This window comes from Plectropomus leopardus, chromosome 23 (genome assembly GCF_008729295.1).
Source record: "Plectropomus leopardus isolate mb chromosome 23, YSFRI_Pleo_2.0, whole genome shotgun sequence".
Taxonomy (NCBI): Eukaryota; Metazoa; Chordata; class Actinopteri; order Perciformes; family Serranidae; genus Plectropomus; species Plectropomus leopardus.
The window spans coordinates 3,481,283-3,499,632 of record NC_056485.1 but is presented as its reverse complement, the minus strand read 5'-3'; the positions used below and the strand labels follow the sequence as shown (position 1 = coordinate 3,499,632).

At 39.7% G+C, this 18,350-nt stretch overlaps 1 protein-coding gene and 1 pseudogene across 1 annotated transcript; one reads left to right on the top strand and one right to left on the bottom strand.

Moving 5' to 3' along the window:
* Positions 1-2,492: 2,492 nt before the first annotated feature.
* Positions 2,493-7,770, bottom strand: LOC121962391 (annotated as a pseudogene).
* A 3,376-nt stretch (positions 7,771-11,146) lies between these two features.
* On the top strand, positions 11,147-17,656 carry LOC121962277 (nudix hydrolase 20, chloroplastic-like). The gene is made up of 8 exons (XM_042512510.1): positions 11,147-11,381; positions 11,472-11,713; positions 14,287-14,350; positions 14,435-14,565; positions 15,367-15,485; positions 17,069-17,201; positions 17,330-17,426; positions 17,513-17,656. Exons 1-8 carry the CDS (start codon positions 11,312-11,314, stop codon positions 17,560-17,562), a joined length of 906 nt encoding a protein of 301 aa, XP_042368444.1. The 5' UTR covers positions 11,147-11,311; the 3' UTR covers positions 17,563-17,656.
* Positions 17,657-18,350: the final 694 nt, after the last annotated feature.

Genomic DNA, 18,350 nt, shown 5'->3' with positions numbered 1-18,350 from the left:
ACTTAATGTGCAGATTTTACATTAAAATACTTCCAGCAGGTCACAGGATTTCCTCTTGTCACCAGTAGGCTTTTAATTTGAAACATTTTCATTAAAGTGTAGCATTTCATTTAAGATGACTAGCAATTTAACAAAAAATGCAACATGGAAGTGATTAGTGACTGAAAACAGTATTTCTGTTGGAGAAGTGAAACATTTAGTGAGTATGCTGTGAACAGGTTGGACAAGTGCTGGGGGAAATGTACATGACTGATTTTAAGAGCCTCTGTGTTTTAACCCAGCCATTATTGGTCCTTAAGCCGTCATTGAACACTCCTCGTTATTTACATACTAGCTTTTATGTTGAAATGTATGTTGTACCTGTATGTCAGGGTGTTTTTTTCCACTCTGCCTGTTCACTTATGATGTCTACAACTATTCTTTTTCTGCTTCATATTCTGTTGTACGTTATTTTAACTACGTGATATTCTACTGGCTTATATTGTATTATTTGCACACAGCTTAAAACAAAAGGTCAGTGTGGTCTACACACTTTGAAAAAGATATGTCAAATTATGAGATGCAAAATTGAAAGCAACTCCTAAACGATTGGTTATTTGTAAGAGGAAATATGTTTTGTATACAAACGTATCCTCACATTCCTCCAGTTGTATTTTTTAATGTATTCTACAAGAAATAAATTGTGACTGAGAATGACCAAATCCTGTCACTGGTGTCACTCCTCATATGTTCTGTCTCTTAACACCATTTCAGTTGAGCTCCTTTCCAACAAAAAAACCCCAGCTAACACCGTAACATCTGGCTTTTGTATGCAATGGGAAAGGTTACAATCAGCTTTCTCACACGGGTCAAAGGACTCTGCAGTCATCAGTGGGAATTATTGGCAGTGATGAAAATGCAACACCTGCGTGAACATGCTAATTTAAGCCCCTTAACCTGCGAGATGCAATGATGCACCACACCACAAAATACCACAGTTTGTGGAGACTTGATAAATACAAGCTATAAAAGGAAGTAAAAAAAAAAAAAAAAAAAAAAAAAAAAAAATATATATATATATATATATATATATATATATATAATTTAGTTTTCATCACAAAAAAGTAACATACAAACTAGCAAAACCACACCACCCACATACATAAAAACAAAGCCAACAAACAAACAAAAAACCCCAAAACAAACTGGACATAGAGCCATGTTAGCCTGTTACATTAAGAGAAAGGAAAAAGAAATGGGTAAGAGTTATAACAAAAACTTGGTGTCACACAATGAGGACTGAAGTTAATTGATGGGGATTGATATGTCTAATTATTAGGCTCTAGGTTCCATCAAATTTGCCCAGTGTGCTGTTTCAAATTCTCTCAGTGTGTATGTCTTGAGACTCACTTCCTTAAGCCATCTCGAGGAAACGAGGAGCACTGGTGGCTGCATGGTCACAGCAGTTCACATCATTTAGTGGCATCATGCCAAAAACTGGCATTTAAAGGGTAAAAATATTAGAGATTAACTAATTTTTCATAGTTATGATCAGAAGTGATGTTGGTTAAAATGTCTTGCTCAGTAAAAAAAACAAAAAAAAAAAAAACAAAGATATACTGTTCTTATTGCAGTTTTTTTTTTAAACTAGCATGGCACAAAAAAATGAATTGGATCAAAATCAGTGTTTTTGCAAATCACTGACGTGTCAATAAATAAATAAATTCAACATAGTATTTTGTAGGGGGAAAACAAACCTTTTTGTGTTTTTCTTTTTCATAAAAGCAACAATAATGTTATATAAACATACTTGCAATTTAAGGGTTAAAATTCTGGAGCTGAATTAATTTGTGGTGGTTATGATCAGTAATGATGTTGGTTAAAATATCTTACTCAATGGAAAATAATACAAGCACATAATATTTTTTAATTACAGTTAATTTTTAATCTGACACTGCTCAAAAAATAAAAATGCATCAAAATCAATGTTGTTGCTAATAATCGACACTGAAAAATAAATGAGTCCCCTTAGAATTTTGTAAAGGGAAAATAAAATCTTTTTGCATTAAAAAAAAAAATAATAAAAGTGATGTCATGTAAACAAACTGGCATTTATAGGGTTAAAATTCTGAAAACAAATTAATTTTTGTTAGTTAGTTAGATCAGGAGTGATGTTGGTTAAAAGATCTTCCTCAGCAGAAACTAACATAAACATACGCTATTTTTATTGCATTGTTTTTTGTTTTTAAATCTGACAATGCAAAAAAGTGTTGTTTAAAGTTGTTTAAAAGATTGAAGTCAGTGAAAGTGGAAACTGGTATTAATATACATTATTTAAATGGCAATTTTTTGGTGGGGTCATTTTTGTTTTACCACTGGAGAGATGGGAAATTTTCTCGTGAGCTGCAATAAGAAACTTCATGTTCAACTTTTTGCAGAGTTTTGTTGGAAAAACCTTTATCCCAAATCCAGCCCTCAGTTCACCAGTAATAATGTGAACTAAAGCTCATTGACAGCTTCATGCTCCAGATTCCAGAGTCAGTGGAGTCTTGGTTTTTTCAAAGCAGAAACTAGGGACACAGCCGTATTTGCAAAGATGAATGTAAACAACAGTGTAGATGTGTGTTGTCCTCTGACAGCGGGCTCACTCCTCGGCTTCACTCTAACGTCTGATGGAGTCCTGTCACAAACTCCTGATAGCATGGCTCTGAAATGAACAGAGAAGATATCTGAAGTCATCATCTTATTTTCTAATTGATTTCAACAGCAGACATTTTGTAGATGGGCCACAAACCTGAGTCTGGCTCAATAAACGAGTGTCTAATGAGGAAGTCCAAGACCACCATGGCAGAGTTGGGTTTAAAGTCATCAGTGGCTATCAGTTCCTTCACCTGAAACCAAGATGGAACCATCACAAATGACCCTTCTCATATTTTAGGTATATAAAACTTACCATTACCCCTCAAAATATAGTTATTTAGCAGGATCAGTGTTCAGAATACGTCAGAACTGCTGACCTTCTCTATGGGCAGGAGGTAGAAATCTTGCACCTCTCCATCTCCGACTCTGGGCTTGAACTCCACAGGAAAGTTCCAGATCAAAGACAAACTGACTCTCTGCAAACAAGCCCTCTTCATCCTCATAGGTGTAGCTAGAAAAAACATTGAAGAATCAGAATTAGAATCTGGTTTTATTGCCAAGTACATTTACATATACAAGGAATGTGACTTGATGTTTTGGTGCAAAAAAATTAACATAAAGGACAGAAAAAAAAATAGTGACTTTAAATAGAATAGAACATAAGAGAAAAAAATATAGAAGCACTTTAATTATATAAAATTCCAAAAACAATATAAAGGACACAAAATGTATGTGCAAAAGGTGCAGTGGAGGGATCTGCTGCTGTCTGCAGTTTACCTGTTGTCTGTCCATGACGTAAAACGTGACACACCAAAACAACCCACACACACAAAGAAAGGCAGACTCATCTGACGCAGATACACAGCTTTGCTCTACAGGCAAAGTGAAAGCAGTCTATAGCCTATTTTTAGCAGGTTTACCCATGTTTGAAAAACCTACATGTGTGCTACTTTGGCGGCTTTCTTCAAAGCCAGACTTCACTGACAGAGACTGTCATATAGTCTGCTATAGTTAAACGCTGACCTCTATGAAAATTCATCGATACATTTTCTGTTTTTGTATTTTTAATTCACCAGAAGCCTGTGATAAAAACGTTTATGCCACAGTTCCACATAATATAAATACTTGGTATTCCTTAAAACATTTTTTTAAGTTTAAAATATAAGGAAATTCTGAGTGTTCTAAAGTAAATTGATCTAACTTTCCTTTGAATTTTCTCCACAACAGTACAGGTACAGGTACAAAATGTTTCTGATATTAGAAAACCTCTGAAAGAAATCATTGATTTTTACAGTATGATTTGAGCTGACTCTCTGTTAACAGTTATGTGCAGTGAAACTGTGTCATGGTCATAGTCAGGGTCTTTTTAACAGAAATCCATTGTTGTCAGCTATTTTATCAAATTAGGACTTATTCACAGATGGCTTTATTTGGTTTATAAGATATGAGAAATAATTGCTGAAAAGCAAGTCTTCCTTTGTCCTTTTTGGTCGCTCCAGGCACCAGTACTGCAATAAATGGACGGGCATCAGAGTCTGTGTTATTCTTTTGTTTTTTTTCTGATACTCAACCAATCCAAGGTGCAGACCCAAACCAACATTTTAGTTCGTCTCTCAATACGTTTTGACTTTTTGTCTGTGATCCTCGGCTCCAGGTCCACTGATTCTTGCTAAAGACATAAATCTGTAAAAAAACACCTCACAAACATGTAATTTCATTGCTCAAAAAAAAAACGGTTCTGCAAGTTCCTTAAACACCACTGTAGTTTTGATCAAACGTTACTCAAACAGGAGGCAGTAGTGCATTTCTTAGGAACTATATTCAGCTGCGGATGGATCCTTAATGTGAATGATTACGGTAATAAGGGGCCATGTCACTCAGTGCAGCAGTTTGGCTCACTGATTAGTTTAGTTTTGGACAAAAATTGAGCTGTATGGCACAGAGGAAGACAAGATAAAAGATATATCAGGCTTTGACACTATACTTGTTATATATACCATTCACTGCTGGTTTGGGTCATTTACTCAGGTTTGTTGACAATAATTCACCAGCTGTATCCTTTCACTCCAAGAATATCTTTTTGTTTGATGAGTGGTGATATCAAGCTCACCTGACTGTGGATACAGGATGAGCCTTCTCAGCAATGGTTTCTGGGATACATGCTTCCTCCTGACATTCTTTGACCAGAGTGTGTTTGATGCCAACCCCAGCGGCCAGACCACCTGCTGCCTTCAAAAAAAAACAACAACACATGAGCCTTCTTGATTCATTTCTGGAAAACCGAATGAGAAAAGATTTAAATTTAAAATGGTGAACTTCTCCTTTAATTCACATCTTTTACCACAGTTTGCTGTATGTACTTGCGCACCTTATGTAGAAAGTAGGTGGGTTTCCATTAACCATCAAATTGTGCAAATTGAAATTTCGATTATAATTCGCCTAATGGCAATTTGAAAAAACTCCCATTTATCACAAATAAAAAGTTTTTTACGCTTGCATGAGGTGGCATTTCAGGTAATATTGAAAAAATCATATTTTGCAAAGCTACAATGGAAACACTTTTTTTCTTTTCTAGGTCACATGATGCTATGGCTATGTGCTTGTCAGTAGGAACTGGCTGCCTCATGATGCAGCAGGAGCTACAAGAGGTGTTTATTGCATCACATAACTCTTCAAAAAAGTTGAGCAGTTTTTAATCCACAATTCCTCTGAAATGTGAAATGTGGACTATCATCTCCCAGAAATCCCTCATTTGTGGCTGCTCCCACATATAAGGGGCTCGTCTTTCCATTATGGCTCCATAACACGCCTACGTGGCCTTGGATTGGATATAATGACGGCTAGTGTGGTGGCTGCAATAGAAATAAAGCTGCTAATGTTTTGAGCATCCATCACCATGCTTCTTGGAATGTTATCACCAGAGGAGAAGTCTGACATCACAGTCAGCTCATGCAACACTAATATTAATCAAATATTATGGAGCTGCCGCTGTTTGTGCCAAACTTACTTGTAGCTGCTCTTTCCATCCACATCAGGGGAGGGTCAAAGAATTTTGACATCACACTGTACTTCTGAAAAAAGGTAGGAATGCTTCAGAATTACTGTAATCATGTGGTGTTACTGACAACACTGAGGGTCATTTTAGGTATTAGGGTGTGATTTTTACTATTCTTATTTTTACAGTCCAAGATCCAGTCCAGTTTAGAGGCCCTGACACACCAAGCCAACAGTTGGCCGCGGTGAACATCTGTTGTCGCTGTGGTGTGTCATGCAGTTTTGGCCCTTGCTGTCTTTTTACTACCGACTTAGCATGTTGAATTATCTGCGGCCTTGGAGATAAGAAACAGAAGTGAGGAAAGTAAACAAGGAGCTAAAGTCAAGAGGACTATGAGATCGAAACTTAATTGTTGAATAAGGTCAGACAGCTGTTCTTTTCTGCTACAGGACAAGCTCTCCAAGCTGAACGTGCCTGACTCCACCTGCAGGTGGATCACAGACTTCCTGTCTGACAGGAAGCAGCAGGTGAAGCTGGGGAAGCATGTTTCTGACAGCAGAACCATCAGCACCGGCTCCCCTCAAGGCTGCGTTCTTTCTCCTCTCCTTCTTCTCCCTGTACACAAACAGCTGCACCAAGTCATCAGTCCGTCAAGCTCCTCAAGTTCGCGGACGACACCACCCTCATTGGACTCATCTCTGGTGGGGATGAGTCCGCCTACAGGTGGGAGGTTGACCATCTGTGACCTGGTGCAGTGAGAACAACTTAGAGCTCAATGCTCTGAAGACAGTGGAGATGGTAGTGGATTTCAGAAGGATCGCTGCCGCCCCCGCCCCCATCACCCTCTGTGACTCCCCAGTTTCCACTGTGGAGTCTTTCCGCCTCCTGGGGACCATCATCACCCAGGACCTCAAGTGGGAGCTGAACATCAGCTCCCTCATCAAGAAAGCCCAGCAGAGGATGTACTTCCTGCGGCAGCTGAAGAAATTCAACCTGCCAAAGACAATGATGGTGCACTTCTACACTGCCATCATTGAGTCCATCCTCACCTCCTCCATCACAGTGTGGTACGCTGCAGCCACGGCGAGGGACAAGAACAGGCTGCAGCGTATCATCACGCTGCAGAGAGGGTGATTGGCTGCCACCTGCCATCTCTCCATGACCTGTACACCTCCAGGGCCCTGAGGCGTGCAGGTAGAATTGTGGCCGACCCCTCAACCTGGATCAACATCAGTTTTCTTGTGCGGTGTTCAGATGCCTTTTAAAAGCTGTTTAACCCTTTGAAACCGGAACACTGGTTTGATTTCTTTCAAAAACATGGGGAAAAAGGCAGTTAGCAACTTGGCAAGACATGTTCCATGAAATTTCAAGAAATAAGTAGATTTGGAGATTAAAAAATAAAACCAAAAAAAAAGCTTGGGGAGAAAATGTCCTCAAAACTGTATAATAATTATCATAACTGGATATTTAAAATAATTTCACGGAATCACTATTATTTTAAGTGCTTTTTTCAGGGCATTGACTTGTTTTTTTTTTTTTTTTGTTTATTTCTTTTTTAAAACTAACATTTTCTTTGTCTTTTTCTGTAAAAATGTCAGTTAACTTTCTTGTATTTTATTTTTTTACAATTATAGTTTAAAAATAGTTCATTTAGTTTTTGGGTCAATTCTAATCAAGCTCCTCATTGCATTTGTGTGTGGGTGTGTGTGTGTGTGTGTGTGTGTGTGTGTGTGTGTGTGTGTCTCACCTCGTCTCTCCAACCTTTGAGGCAGGTCATGGAGGGCTCGTGTCTGAGAATCTGCAGGACAGTGTCCACGGCCTCAGACCTGCGCTGGTAAGAGTCCAGGCTGGACACAGGGTCACTGGCGCCCCCCTGTGGCGGGAAGAACACCTCTGGATAGCGGCTCAGCAGGCAGCTACATGAGGAGGAACCCAGCCCACTTGGGAGATTTGTTTATCTACAAACCGTAAGCACTTAGCACGACAGGAGCCTGTGGGAGCATAGATTGCAATGTTTAGTGAAAAAAAAAACAGCTTTTCATACCGTCGACCGCGTGTTGAATTTCACTCAGTGTCTCTGTGTGACCTGACTAAATAAAAGTTATTCATTCGGCGGATGAGTTGAAGTATTTTCTTGACCAGGCACAGTTAGCCATTTCCTCTCTGTCAGCAAAGCATCTGTCAAGTACCACAGCAGTAAGTGCGCTTGGTTCAACTAAGTGGACTGAGTCTACTATCTGTTTACACTGGACTTGTAAACACCATTAGTGAATACAGAGCTGGTCGCCATATTTTTTCTCCCATCGGCCCGCTGTAATGCGCAGGTCTGCTTCTCCGTGGCTGAGATTGTTGCATGAGGGACCTGGTAAATGCCAGGTAGAAACCCATAGACTATAACGTTATATTATAGGGAAGTATATAAAGATATATTTATAGAACAGTCCATGGGTAGAACTCCCTCCATCTAAAAAGAAATAGATAGATAATAGATAGATGCACTTTATTTGTCTTTAGCAGCAAGGTATATTTTAGAGGGTTTTTTAGAGATAGGAAATAAAAATACTGGTGTCAAAGGGCTTTCATCTAAAGCCTTCATTTATATCCAAATGAAAAACGATGTTTAGGTCCAGGATAATTTACTTCTTTAAAGGATAATTTGTTATTTCTTGGTATTCAGAGAATAAAAGTATCTAATAAGCAAGCCACAGAAAAGAACAATTCATGCATGACAAAATGTTTTCAACATCTACAATTTAGAAATTACAGAATTTACTGGATAGATTTCAATATGCAAGATTTCATTCGATAGTTTTTATGGAACAAAAGAAAGTCACGAAGTCACACACTCCGGTACAAAAGTGCGGAAACTGGAAACTGTCAATAAATTGCACACACTGTGGTACCAGCCAGAAACAGCTGAACATGTGGTACTTGACTGCAAGCATTACGGTAACCACAGAAAGAATCTAAATTCATTCACTAAAGAAGGCAAAATCCACAACTTTACATTAACAGGGCTATTGGGGAAATTAATAGGTAAAACAAAGCATGATGTGGATTATTAAGTTCCTGAGATGAACTGAGTTAGGTTAGTCTATGTTTTTTTTTTAAGTTAGTTATTTTACTGTCTAATCGCTTGCTCCACTCCATTTTAGCGGTAATGCCACCGGAAAGTTTGTCAACCACCAATAAACCTCAAATAAGAAGGAGAAGACACTCCGGTACAGCAGGTGGCGGCATGCACCGTAACGCTGCTGTGTTGCCCGCCAATAAACTGAAGAAGAGGAATAAGAAGCGGCAGCACTGCAAATAAACACAAAGAAGGATATGACAGCAGTAAAGAACTTTAAATGGTGTGAGGGGAGTAATTCAGCAGTAGTCTCTAAATGTTTAAGAACCGGGAGGCTACCGTGTGTGTGTGAGAGTTATGAAGGAGAGTCCTGCAGCTCAGCGGCTCTGTCAGCTGCTCTCTCCTGTTAGATAGCTGTAGCTCCTAACTAGGGGTACTGTGTGTCGACTAACACTCAAACAGCAAACTTTTTCACCACAAAAAGGAGGAAACATTTACCAATTGAGCCTTGGACTATTCTAGAAATTTGGACAAACAGGAAAGATTTCTTCGCTGTCTGAAATAACGCATTCCTACTGTCCTTGTGCGCTCACATAACCAGTCGGCTTAACGTTCAGTGAGAGGGCAATGATTTAAAACTGCATTCAAAACTCTTACAAACGGAAATTGATCTTAATGTATAGACGACTGATAATGCAATGCAACACGCAAGATATCTGGTAAGAATTTAGTCGGAGTATTTTCTGTCATATAATGTCTTCTGTAGCTGGGTGTTAACTCATTTGTTAAGCAGTTACAAACATATTCTGACCACTGCTACTTGGCTGGCACTGTGACTTACCGGCTTTGTGATGGCCCCAAAGAATAAACATGAGGTCGTGAAGCCTTTCTTAATATTGAGAGGTGTGTGTGTGTGTGAAAACACCATTACAGTGCGTCTTATCGCCACATACATAAACATTTAGAGTCTCGTGAAGGACTTGAAATCAGCCTTGTGTGTATAGCATATATGCCGTAAGGCTGCTTGACAGTAAAACGGTAGTCTTCCTGGGAATATCTTGCGGTGGCTCCGTATATGTCGTCTATACATTAAGATCAATTTCCGTTTGTAAGAGTTTTGAATGCAGTTTGGTGAGCCCTCTCACTGAACGTTAGCCGACTGTGCAGGAGCGCACAGGACAGAGGAATGCGTTATTTCAGACAGCGAAGAAATCTTACCTGTTTGTCCAAATTAAAGAATCGTCTTCAATTGGTAAATGTTTCCTCTTTTTGTGGTGAAAAAGTGAGGCTGTGTGAGTGTTAGCCGACACACAGGCTAGCTAGGAGCTACAGCTAGCTAACAGGAGAGAGCAGCTGACAGAGCCGCTGAGCTGCAGGACTCTCCTTCATATCTCACACACACATGGAGCCTCCCGGTTCTTAAACATTTAAGAGACTACTGGCTGAATCTCACCCTCACACCATTACATGTTCTTTACTCTGTCATTCCTTCTTTGTGTTTATTTGCAGTGCTGCCGCTTCTTATTCCTCTTCTTCAGTTATATTGGCGGGCAACACAGCAGCGTTACGGTGCATGCCGCCACCTGCTGTACCGGAGTGTCTTCTCCTTCTTCTTTGAGGTTTATTGGTGGTTGACAAACTTTCCGGTGCATTACCGCCACCAACTGGAGTGGAGCAAGCGATTAGACAGTAAAAATAACTAACTAAATAAAAAACATAGACTCTAACTCAGTTTATCTCAGGAACTTAATAATGTCGTGCTTTGTTTTACCTATTAATTTCCCCAATAGCCCTGTTAATGTAAAGTTGTGGAGTTTTGCCTTCTTTAGTGACTGAACAAGATTCTTTCTGTGGTTACCGTAATGCTTGCAGTCAAGTACCACATGTTCAGCTGTTTCTGGCTGGTTACAGTGTGTGCAGTTTCCAGTTTCCAGTTTCCGGTGCTTGTACCGGAGTGTGTGACTTCATGACTTTCTTTTGTTCCATAAAAACTATCGAATGAAATCTTGCATGAAATCTATCCAGTAAATTCTGTAATTTCTAAATATGTAGATGTTGAAAACCCTTGTTCTTTCTGTGGGCTTGCTTATGATACTTTTATTCTCTGAAACCAAGAAATAACAAAATATCCTTAAAGAAGTAATATCCTGGACCTAAACATCGTTTCATTTCGATATAAATGAAGCTTTAGATGTAAAGCCCTTTACACCAGTACTTTTTATTTCCTATCTCTAAAAAACCCTCTAAAATAACCTGCTGCTAAAGACCAATAAAGTACATCTATCTATCTATCTATCTATCTATCTATCTATCTATCTATCTATATAGATGGAGGGAGTTCTACCCATGGACTGTATATAAATATATCTTTATATACTTATAGGCTATAATATAACGTTATAGTCTATGGTTCTACCTGGCAGACCAATCTCAGGCAACAATCTCAGCCACGGAGAAGCAGACCTGCGCATTACAGCGGGCCGATGGGAGAAAAATATGGCGACCAGCTCTGTATTCACTAATGGTGTTTACGTCCAGTGTAAACAGTAGTAGACTCGTCCACTTAGTTGAACTCAAGCGCACTTACTGCTGTGGTACTTGACAGGTGCTTTGCTGACAGAGAGGAAATGGCTAACTGTGCCTGGTCAGAGAAAATACTTCAACTCATCCGCCGAATGAATAACTTTTATTTAGCAGGTACACAGAGACACTGAGTGAGAATTCAACACGCGGTCGACGGTATGAAAAGCTGTTTTTTCACTAAACATTGCAATCTTGCTCCCACAGGCTCCTGTCGTGCTAAGTGCTTACGGTTTGAGATAAACAAATCTCAAGTGGGCTGGGTTCCTCCTCATGTAGCTGCACTGCTGAGCCGCTATCCAGAGGTGTTCTGCCCGCCACAGGGGGGCGCTGTGACCCTGTGTCCCAGCCTGGACTCTTACCAGCGCAGGTCTGAGGCCGTGGACACTGTCCTGCAGAGTCTCAGACACGAGCCCTCCCTGACCTGCCTCAAAGGATGGAGAGACGAGGTGAGACACACACACACACACACACACACACACACACACACACACACACACACACACACAAATGCAATGAGGAGCTTGATTAGAATTGACCCAAAAACTAAATGAACTATATTTAAACTATATTGTAAAAAATAAAATACAAGAAAGTTAACTGACATTTTTACAGAAAAAGACAAAGAAAATGTTAGTTTTAAAAAAGAAATAAAAAAAAAAAAAAAAACAAGTCAATGCCCTGAAAAAAGCACTTAAAATAATAGTGATTCCGTGAAATTATTTTAAATATCCAGTTATGATAATTATTATACAGTTTTGAGGACATTTTCTCCCCTAGCTTTTTTTTGGTTTTATTTTTTAATCTCCAAATCTACTTATTTCTTGAAATTTCATGGAACATGTCTTGCCAAGTTGCTAACTGCCTTTTTCCCCATGTTTTTGAAAGAAATCAAACCAGTGTTCCGGTTTCAAAGGGTTAAACAGCTTTTAAAAGGCATCTGAACACCGCACAAGAAAACTGATGTTGATCCAGGTTTCAAAGGATGAATAATGTATTGTTCATGATGGTGACAGCAGAGGGGAAGAAACTGAGTCGTGAGGTTTTGGTCCTGATGGACCGCAGCCTCTTGCCAGAGGGGAGGGTCAAAAAAGAGTTGGGGTGGGGTGGGGTCGGCCACAATTTCTACCTGCACACCGCAGGGCCCTGGAGGTGTACAGGTCATGGAGAGATGGCAGGTGGCAGCCAATCACCCTCTCTGATGATGATACGCTGCAGCCTGTTCTTGTCCCTCGCCGTTGCTGCAGCGTACCAGACTGTGATGGAGGAGGTGAGGATGGACTCATGATGAGTGTAGAAGTGCACCATCATTGTCTTTGGCAGGTTGAATTTCTTCAGCTGCCGCAGGAAGTACATCCTCTGCTGTGCTTTCTTGATGAGGGAGCTGATGTTCAGCTCCCACTTGAGGTCCTGGGTGATGATGGTCCCCAGGAGGTGGAAAGACTCCACAGTGGAAACTGGGGAGTCACAGAGGGTGATGGGGGGGGGGGCTGCAGCGATCCTTCTGAAATCCACTACCATCTCCACTGTCTTCAGAGCATTGAGCTCTAAGTTGTTCTCGCCGCACCAGGTCACCAGATGGTCACCTCCACCTGTAGGCGGACTCATCCCCACCAGAGATGAGTCCAATGAAGGTGGTGTGTCTGTGAATTTGAGGAGCTTGATGGACTGATGACTTGAGCTGCAGCTGTTTGTGTACAGGGAGAAAAGGAGAGGAGAAAGAACGCAGCATTGAGGGGAGCCATGGCTGATGGTTCTGCTGTCAGAAACATGCTTCCCCAGCTTCACCTGCTGCTTCCTGTCAGACAGGAAGTCTGTGATCCACCTGCAGGTGGAGTCAGGCACGTTCATCTTGGAGAGCTTGTCCTGTAGCAGAGCCAGAATAATTGCATTATAAACAGAGCTGAAATCCACAAACAGGATCCTGGCGTTGGTTCCTGCTGAGTCCAGATGCTCGAGGATGAAGTGGAGGGCCAGGCTGACAGCATCGTCTACAGACCTGTTGGCTCTATAGGCAAACTGCAGGGGGTCCAGGAGAGGGTCTGAGATGTGTTTCAGGTGTGACAGTACAAGGTGCTCAAAGGACTTCATCAGCACAGAGGTCAAGACGACAGGTCTGTAGTCACTGAGTCCAGTGGTCCTTGGTTTTAAATATGCAGTCACCAGAAGTAAAAAGCTAACATTAGGCTATAAAGGAACTACAGTATAAAGAACCGTAGACTGTATATACCAATTGTTACACACAGATGTCAGTAATGCCATCAAACCCTTTTTTATAGCATCGAGTAACTAATTAAAAGTAAACTTATCAAAAAATGAACACTTGAACACACACACACACACACACACACACACACACACACACACATATACTGTATATATACATGCATACATGCACAAGTCACAATGCCACAAGTCAGCATGTCTCTGCCAAAATCTTGCACATAAACAAAGCAAACCGAACACTGGTTCACCTCTTAGCACATCTACAACACAACACACAACAACACAACACAACACAACACAACAACACAACACAACACAACACAACACAACACAACACAACACAACACAACACAACCTGATGCTGAAAGAACAAAGCATATGTACCAACAACACAAAGCATCAGGAAACATTTCTGCTAAAGAGCTCGATGGCTAAAGAACAGCTGTCTGACCTTATTCAACAATTAAGTTTCGATCTCATTCCTCTTGACTTTAGCTCCTTGTTTACTTTCCTCACTTCTGTTTCTTATCTCCAAGGCCGCAGATAATTCAACATGCTAAGTCGGTAGTAAAAAGACAGCAAGGGCCAAAACTGCATGACACACCACAGCGACAACAGATGTGTTCACCGCGGCCAACTGTTGGCTTGGTGTGTCAGGGCCTCTAAACTGGACTGGATCTTGGACTGTAAAAATAAGAATAGTAAAAATCACACCCTAATACCTAAAATGACCCTCAGTGTTGTCAGTAACACCACATGATTACAGTAATTCTGAAGCATTCCTACCTTTTTTCAGAAGTACAGTGTGATGTCAAAATTCTTTGACCCTCCCCTGATGTGGATGGAAAGAGCAGCTACAAGTAAGTTTGGCACAAACAGCGGCAGCTCCATAATATTTGATTAATATTAGTGTTGCATGAGCTGACTGTGATGTCACACCTCAGGTCTTTTTGGGGTGAAGCGCTATGGAGTCCATATCAATGGCTACACTGTCAGTGACAGTGGGGAAGTCAGCATGTGGCTCGCACGACGCTCCGCGACTAAACAGACCTTCCCTGGACTGCTGGACAATGTGGTGAGTACACTGACACTAGGTGGGTTTCCATGACAGATTTACAGTGATATTTTCGAAATGTTGATAAAGCACAATTGCAAGATAACTGTCTCTATTGATTGATAATCTGAGACTTCTCCTCTGGTGATAACATTCCAAGAAGCATGGTGATGGCTGCTCAAAACATTAGCAGCTTTATTTCTATTGCAGCCACCACACTAGCCGTCATTATATCCAATCCAAGGCCACGTAGGCGTGTTATGCCATAATGGAAAGACGAGCCCCTTATATGTGGGAGCAGCCACAAATTAGGGATTTCTGGGAGATGATAGTCCACATTTCACATTTCAGAAATTGTGGATTAAAAACTGCTCAACTTTTGAAGAGTTATGTGATGCAGTAACACCTCTTGTAGCTCCTGCTGCATCATGAGGCAGCCAGTTCCTACTGACAAGCACATAGCCATAGCATCATGTGACCTAAAAAAAAAAAAGTGTTTCCATTGTAGCTTTGCAAAATATGATTTTTTTCAAATTACCTGAAATGCCACCTTATGCAAGCGTAAAAACTTTTTATTTGTGATAAATGGGAGTTTTTTCAAAATTGCCATTAGGCGAATTATAATCGAAATTTCAATTTGCACAATTTGATGGTTAATGGAAACCCACCTACTTTCTACATAAGGTGCGCAAGTACATACAGCAAACTGTGGTAAAAGATGTGAATTAAAGGAGAAGTTCACCATTTTAAATTTAAATCTTTTCTCATTCGGTTTTCCAGAAATGAATCAAGAAGGCTCATGTGTTGTTTTTTTTTTTGAAGGCAGCAGGTGGTCTGGCCGCTGGGGTTGGCATCAAACACACTCTGGTCAAAGAATGTCAGGAGGAAGCATGTATCCCAGAAACCATTGCTGAGAAGGCTCATCCTGTATCCACAGTCAGGTGAGCTTGATATCACCACTCATCAAACAAAAAGATATTCTTGGAGTGAAAGGATACAGCTGGTGAATTATTGTCAACAAACCTGAGTAAATGACCCAAACCAGCAGTGAATGGTATATATAACAAGTATAGTGTCAAAGCCTGATATATCTTTTATCTTGTCTTCCTCTGTGCCATACAGCTCAATTTTTGTCCAAAACTAAACTAATCAGTGAGCCAAACTGCTGCACTGAGTGACATGGCCCCTTATTACCGTAATCATTCACATTAAGGATCCATCCGCAGCTGAATATAGTTCCTAAGAAATGCACTACTGCCTCCTGTTTGAGTAACGTTTGATCAAAACTACAGTGGTGTTTAAGGAACTTGCAGAACCGTTTTTTTAAATGAAATTACATGTTTGTGAGGTGTTTTTACAGATTTATGTCTTTAGCAAGAATCAGTGGACCTGGAGCCGAGGATCACAGACAAAAAGTCAAAACGTATTGAGAGACGAACTAAAATGTTGGTTTGGGTCTGCACCTTGGATTGGTTGAGTATCAGAAAAAAAACAAAAGAATAACACAGACTCTGATGCCCGTCCATTTATTGCAGTACTGGTGCCTGGAGCGACCAAAAAGGACAAAGGAAGACTTGCTTTTCAGCAATTATTTCTCATATCTTATAAACCAAATAAAGCCATCTGTGAATAAGTCCTAATTTGATAAAATAGCTGACAACAATGGATTTCTGTTAAAAAGACCCTGACTATGACCATGACACAGTTTCACTGCACATAACTGTTAACAGAGAGTCAGCTCAAATCATACTGTAAAAATCAATGATTTCTTTCAGAGGTTTTCTAATATCAGAAACATTTTGTACCTGTACCTGTACTGTTGTGGAGAAAATTCAAAGGAAAGTTAGATCAATTTACTTTAGAACACTCAGAATTTCCTTATATTTTAAACTTAAAAAAATGTTTTAAGGAATACCAAGTATTTATATTATGTGGAACTGTGGCATAAACGTTTTTATCACAGGCTTCTGGTGAATTAAAAATACAAAAACAGAAAATGTATCGATGAATTTTTCAGAGGTCAGCGTTTAACTATAGCAGCAGACAGTCTCTGTCAGTGAAGTCTGGCTTTGAAGAAAGCCGCCAAAGTAGCACACATGTAGGTTTTTCAAACATGGGTAAACCTGCTAAAAATAGGCTATAGACTGCTTTCACTTTGCCTGTAGAGCAAAGCTGTGTATCTGCGTCAGATGAGTCTGCCTTTCTTTGTGTGTGTGGGTTGTTTTGGTGTGTCACGTTTTACGTCATGGACAGACAACAGGTAAACTGCAGACAGCAGCAGATCCCTCCACTGCACCTTTTGCACATACATTTTGTGTCCTTTATATTGTTTTTGGAATTTTATATAATTAAAGTGCTTCTATATTTTTTCTCTTATGTTCTATTCTATTTAAAGTCACTATTTTTTTTCTGTCCTTTATGTTAATTTTTTTGCACCAAAACATCAAGTCACATTCCTTGTATATGTAAATGTACTTGGCAATAAAACCAGATTCTAATTCTGATTCTTCAATGTTTTTTCTAGCTACACCTATGAGGATGAAGAGGGCTTGTTTGCAGAGAGTCAGTTTGTCTTTGATCTGGAACTTCCTGTGGAGTTCAAGCCCAGAGTCGGAGATGGAGAGGTGCAAGATTTCTACCTCCTGCCCATAGAGAAGGTCAGCAGTTCTGACGTATTCTGAACACTGATCCTGCTAAATAACTATATTTTGAGGGGTAATGGTAAGTTTTTATATACCTAAAAATATGAGAAGGGTCATTTGTGATGGTTCCATCTTGGTTTCAGGTGAAGGAACTGATAGCCACTGATGACTTTAAACCCAACTCTGCCATGGTGGTCTTGGACTTCCTCATTAGACACTCGTTTATTGAGCCAGACTCAGGTTTGTGGCCATCTACAAAATGTCTGCTGTTGAAATCAATTAGAAAATAAGATGATGACTTCAGATATCTTCTCTGTTCATTTCAGAGCCATGCTATCAGGAGTTTGTGACAGGACTCCATCAGACGTTAGAGTGAAGCCGAGGAGTGAGCCCGCTGTCAGAGGACAACACACATCTACACTGTTGTTTACATTCATCTTTGCAAATACGGCTGTGTCCCTAGTTTCTGCTTTGAAAAACCAAGACTCCACTGACTCTGGAATCTGGAGCATGAAGCTGTCAATGAGCTTAGTTCACATTATTACTGGTGAACTGAGGGCTGGATTTGGGATAAAGGTTTTTCCAACAAAACTCTGCAAAAAGTTGAACATGAAGTTTCTTATTGCAGCTCACGAGAAAATTTCCCATCTCTCCAGTGGTAAACAAAAATGACCCCACCAAAAAATTGCCATTTAAATAATGTATATTAATACCAGTTTCCACTTTCACTGACTTCAATCTTTTTTTAAACAACACTTTTTTGCATTGTCAGATTTAAAAACAAAAAATGCAATAAAAATAGCGTATGTTTATGTTAGTTTCTGCTGAGGAAGATCTTTTAACCAACATCACTCCTGATCTAACTAACTAACAAAAATTAATTTGTTTTCAGAATTTTAACCCTATAAATGCCAGTTTGTTTACATGACATCACTTTTATTATTTTTTTTTAATGCAAAAAGATTTTATTTTCCCTTTACAAAATTCTAAGGGGACTCATTTATTTTTCAGTGTCGATTATTAGCAACAACATTGATTTTGATGCATTTTTATTTTTTGAGCAGTGTCAGATTAAAAATTAACTGTAATTAAAAAATATTATGTGCTTGTATTATTTTCCATTGAGTAAGATATTTTAACCAACATCATTACTGATCATAACCA

Excerpts from the sequence above, each read along its gene's own strand:
- LOC121962277 (XM_042512510.1), top strand. The coding sequence starts at position 11,312 with ATGGCTAACTGTGCCTGGTCAGAGAAAATACTTCAACTCATCCGCCGA. Across the intron at positions 11,382-11,471 it reads GAATAACTTTTATTTAGCAG|GCTCCTGTCGTGCTAAGTGC; the intron begins GTACACAGAGAC and ends TTGCTCCCACAG. Across the intron at positions 15,486-17,068 it reads CATCCTGTATCCACAGTCAG|CTACACCTATGAGGATGAAG; the intron begins GTGAGCTTGATA and ends TGTTTTTTCTAG.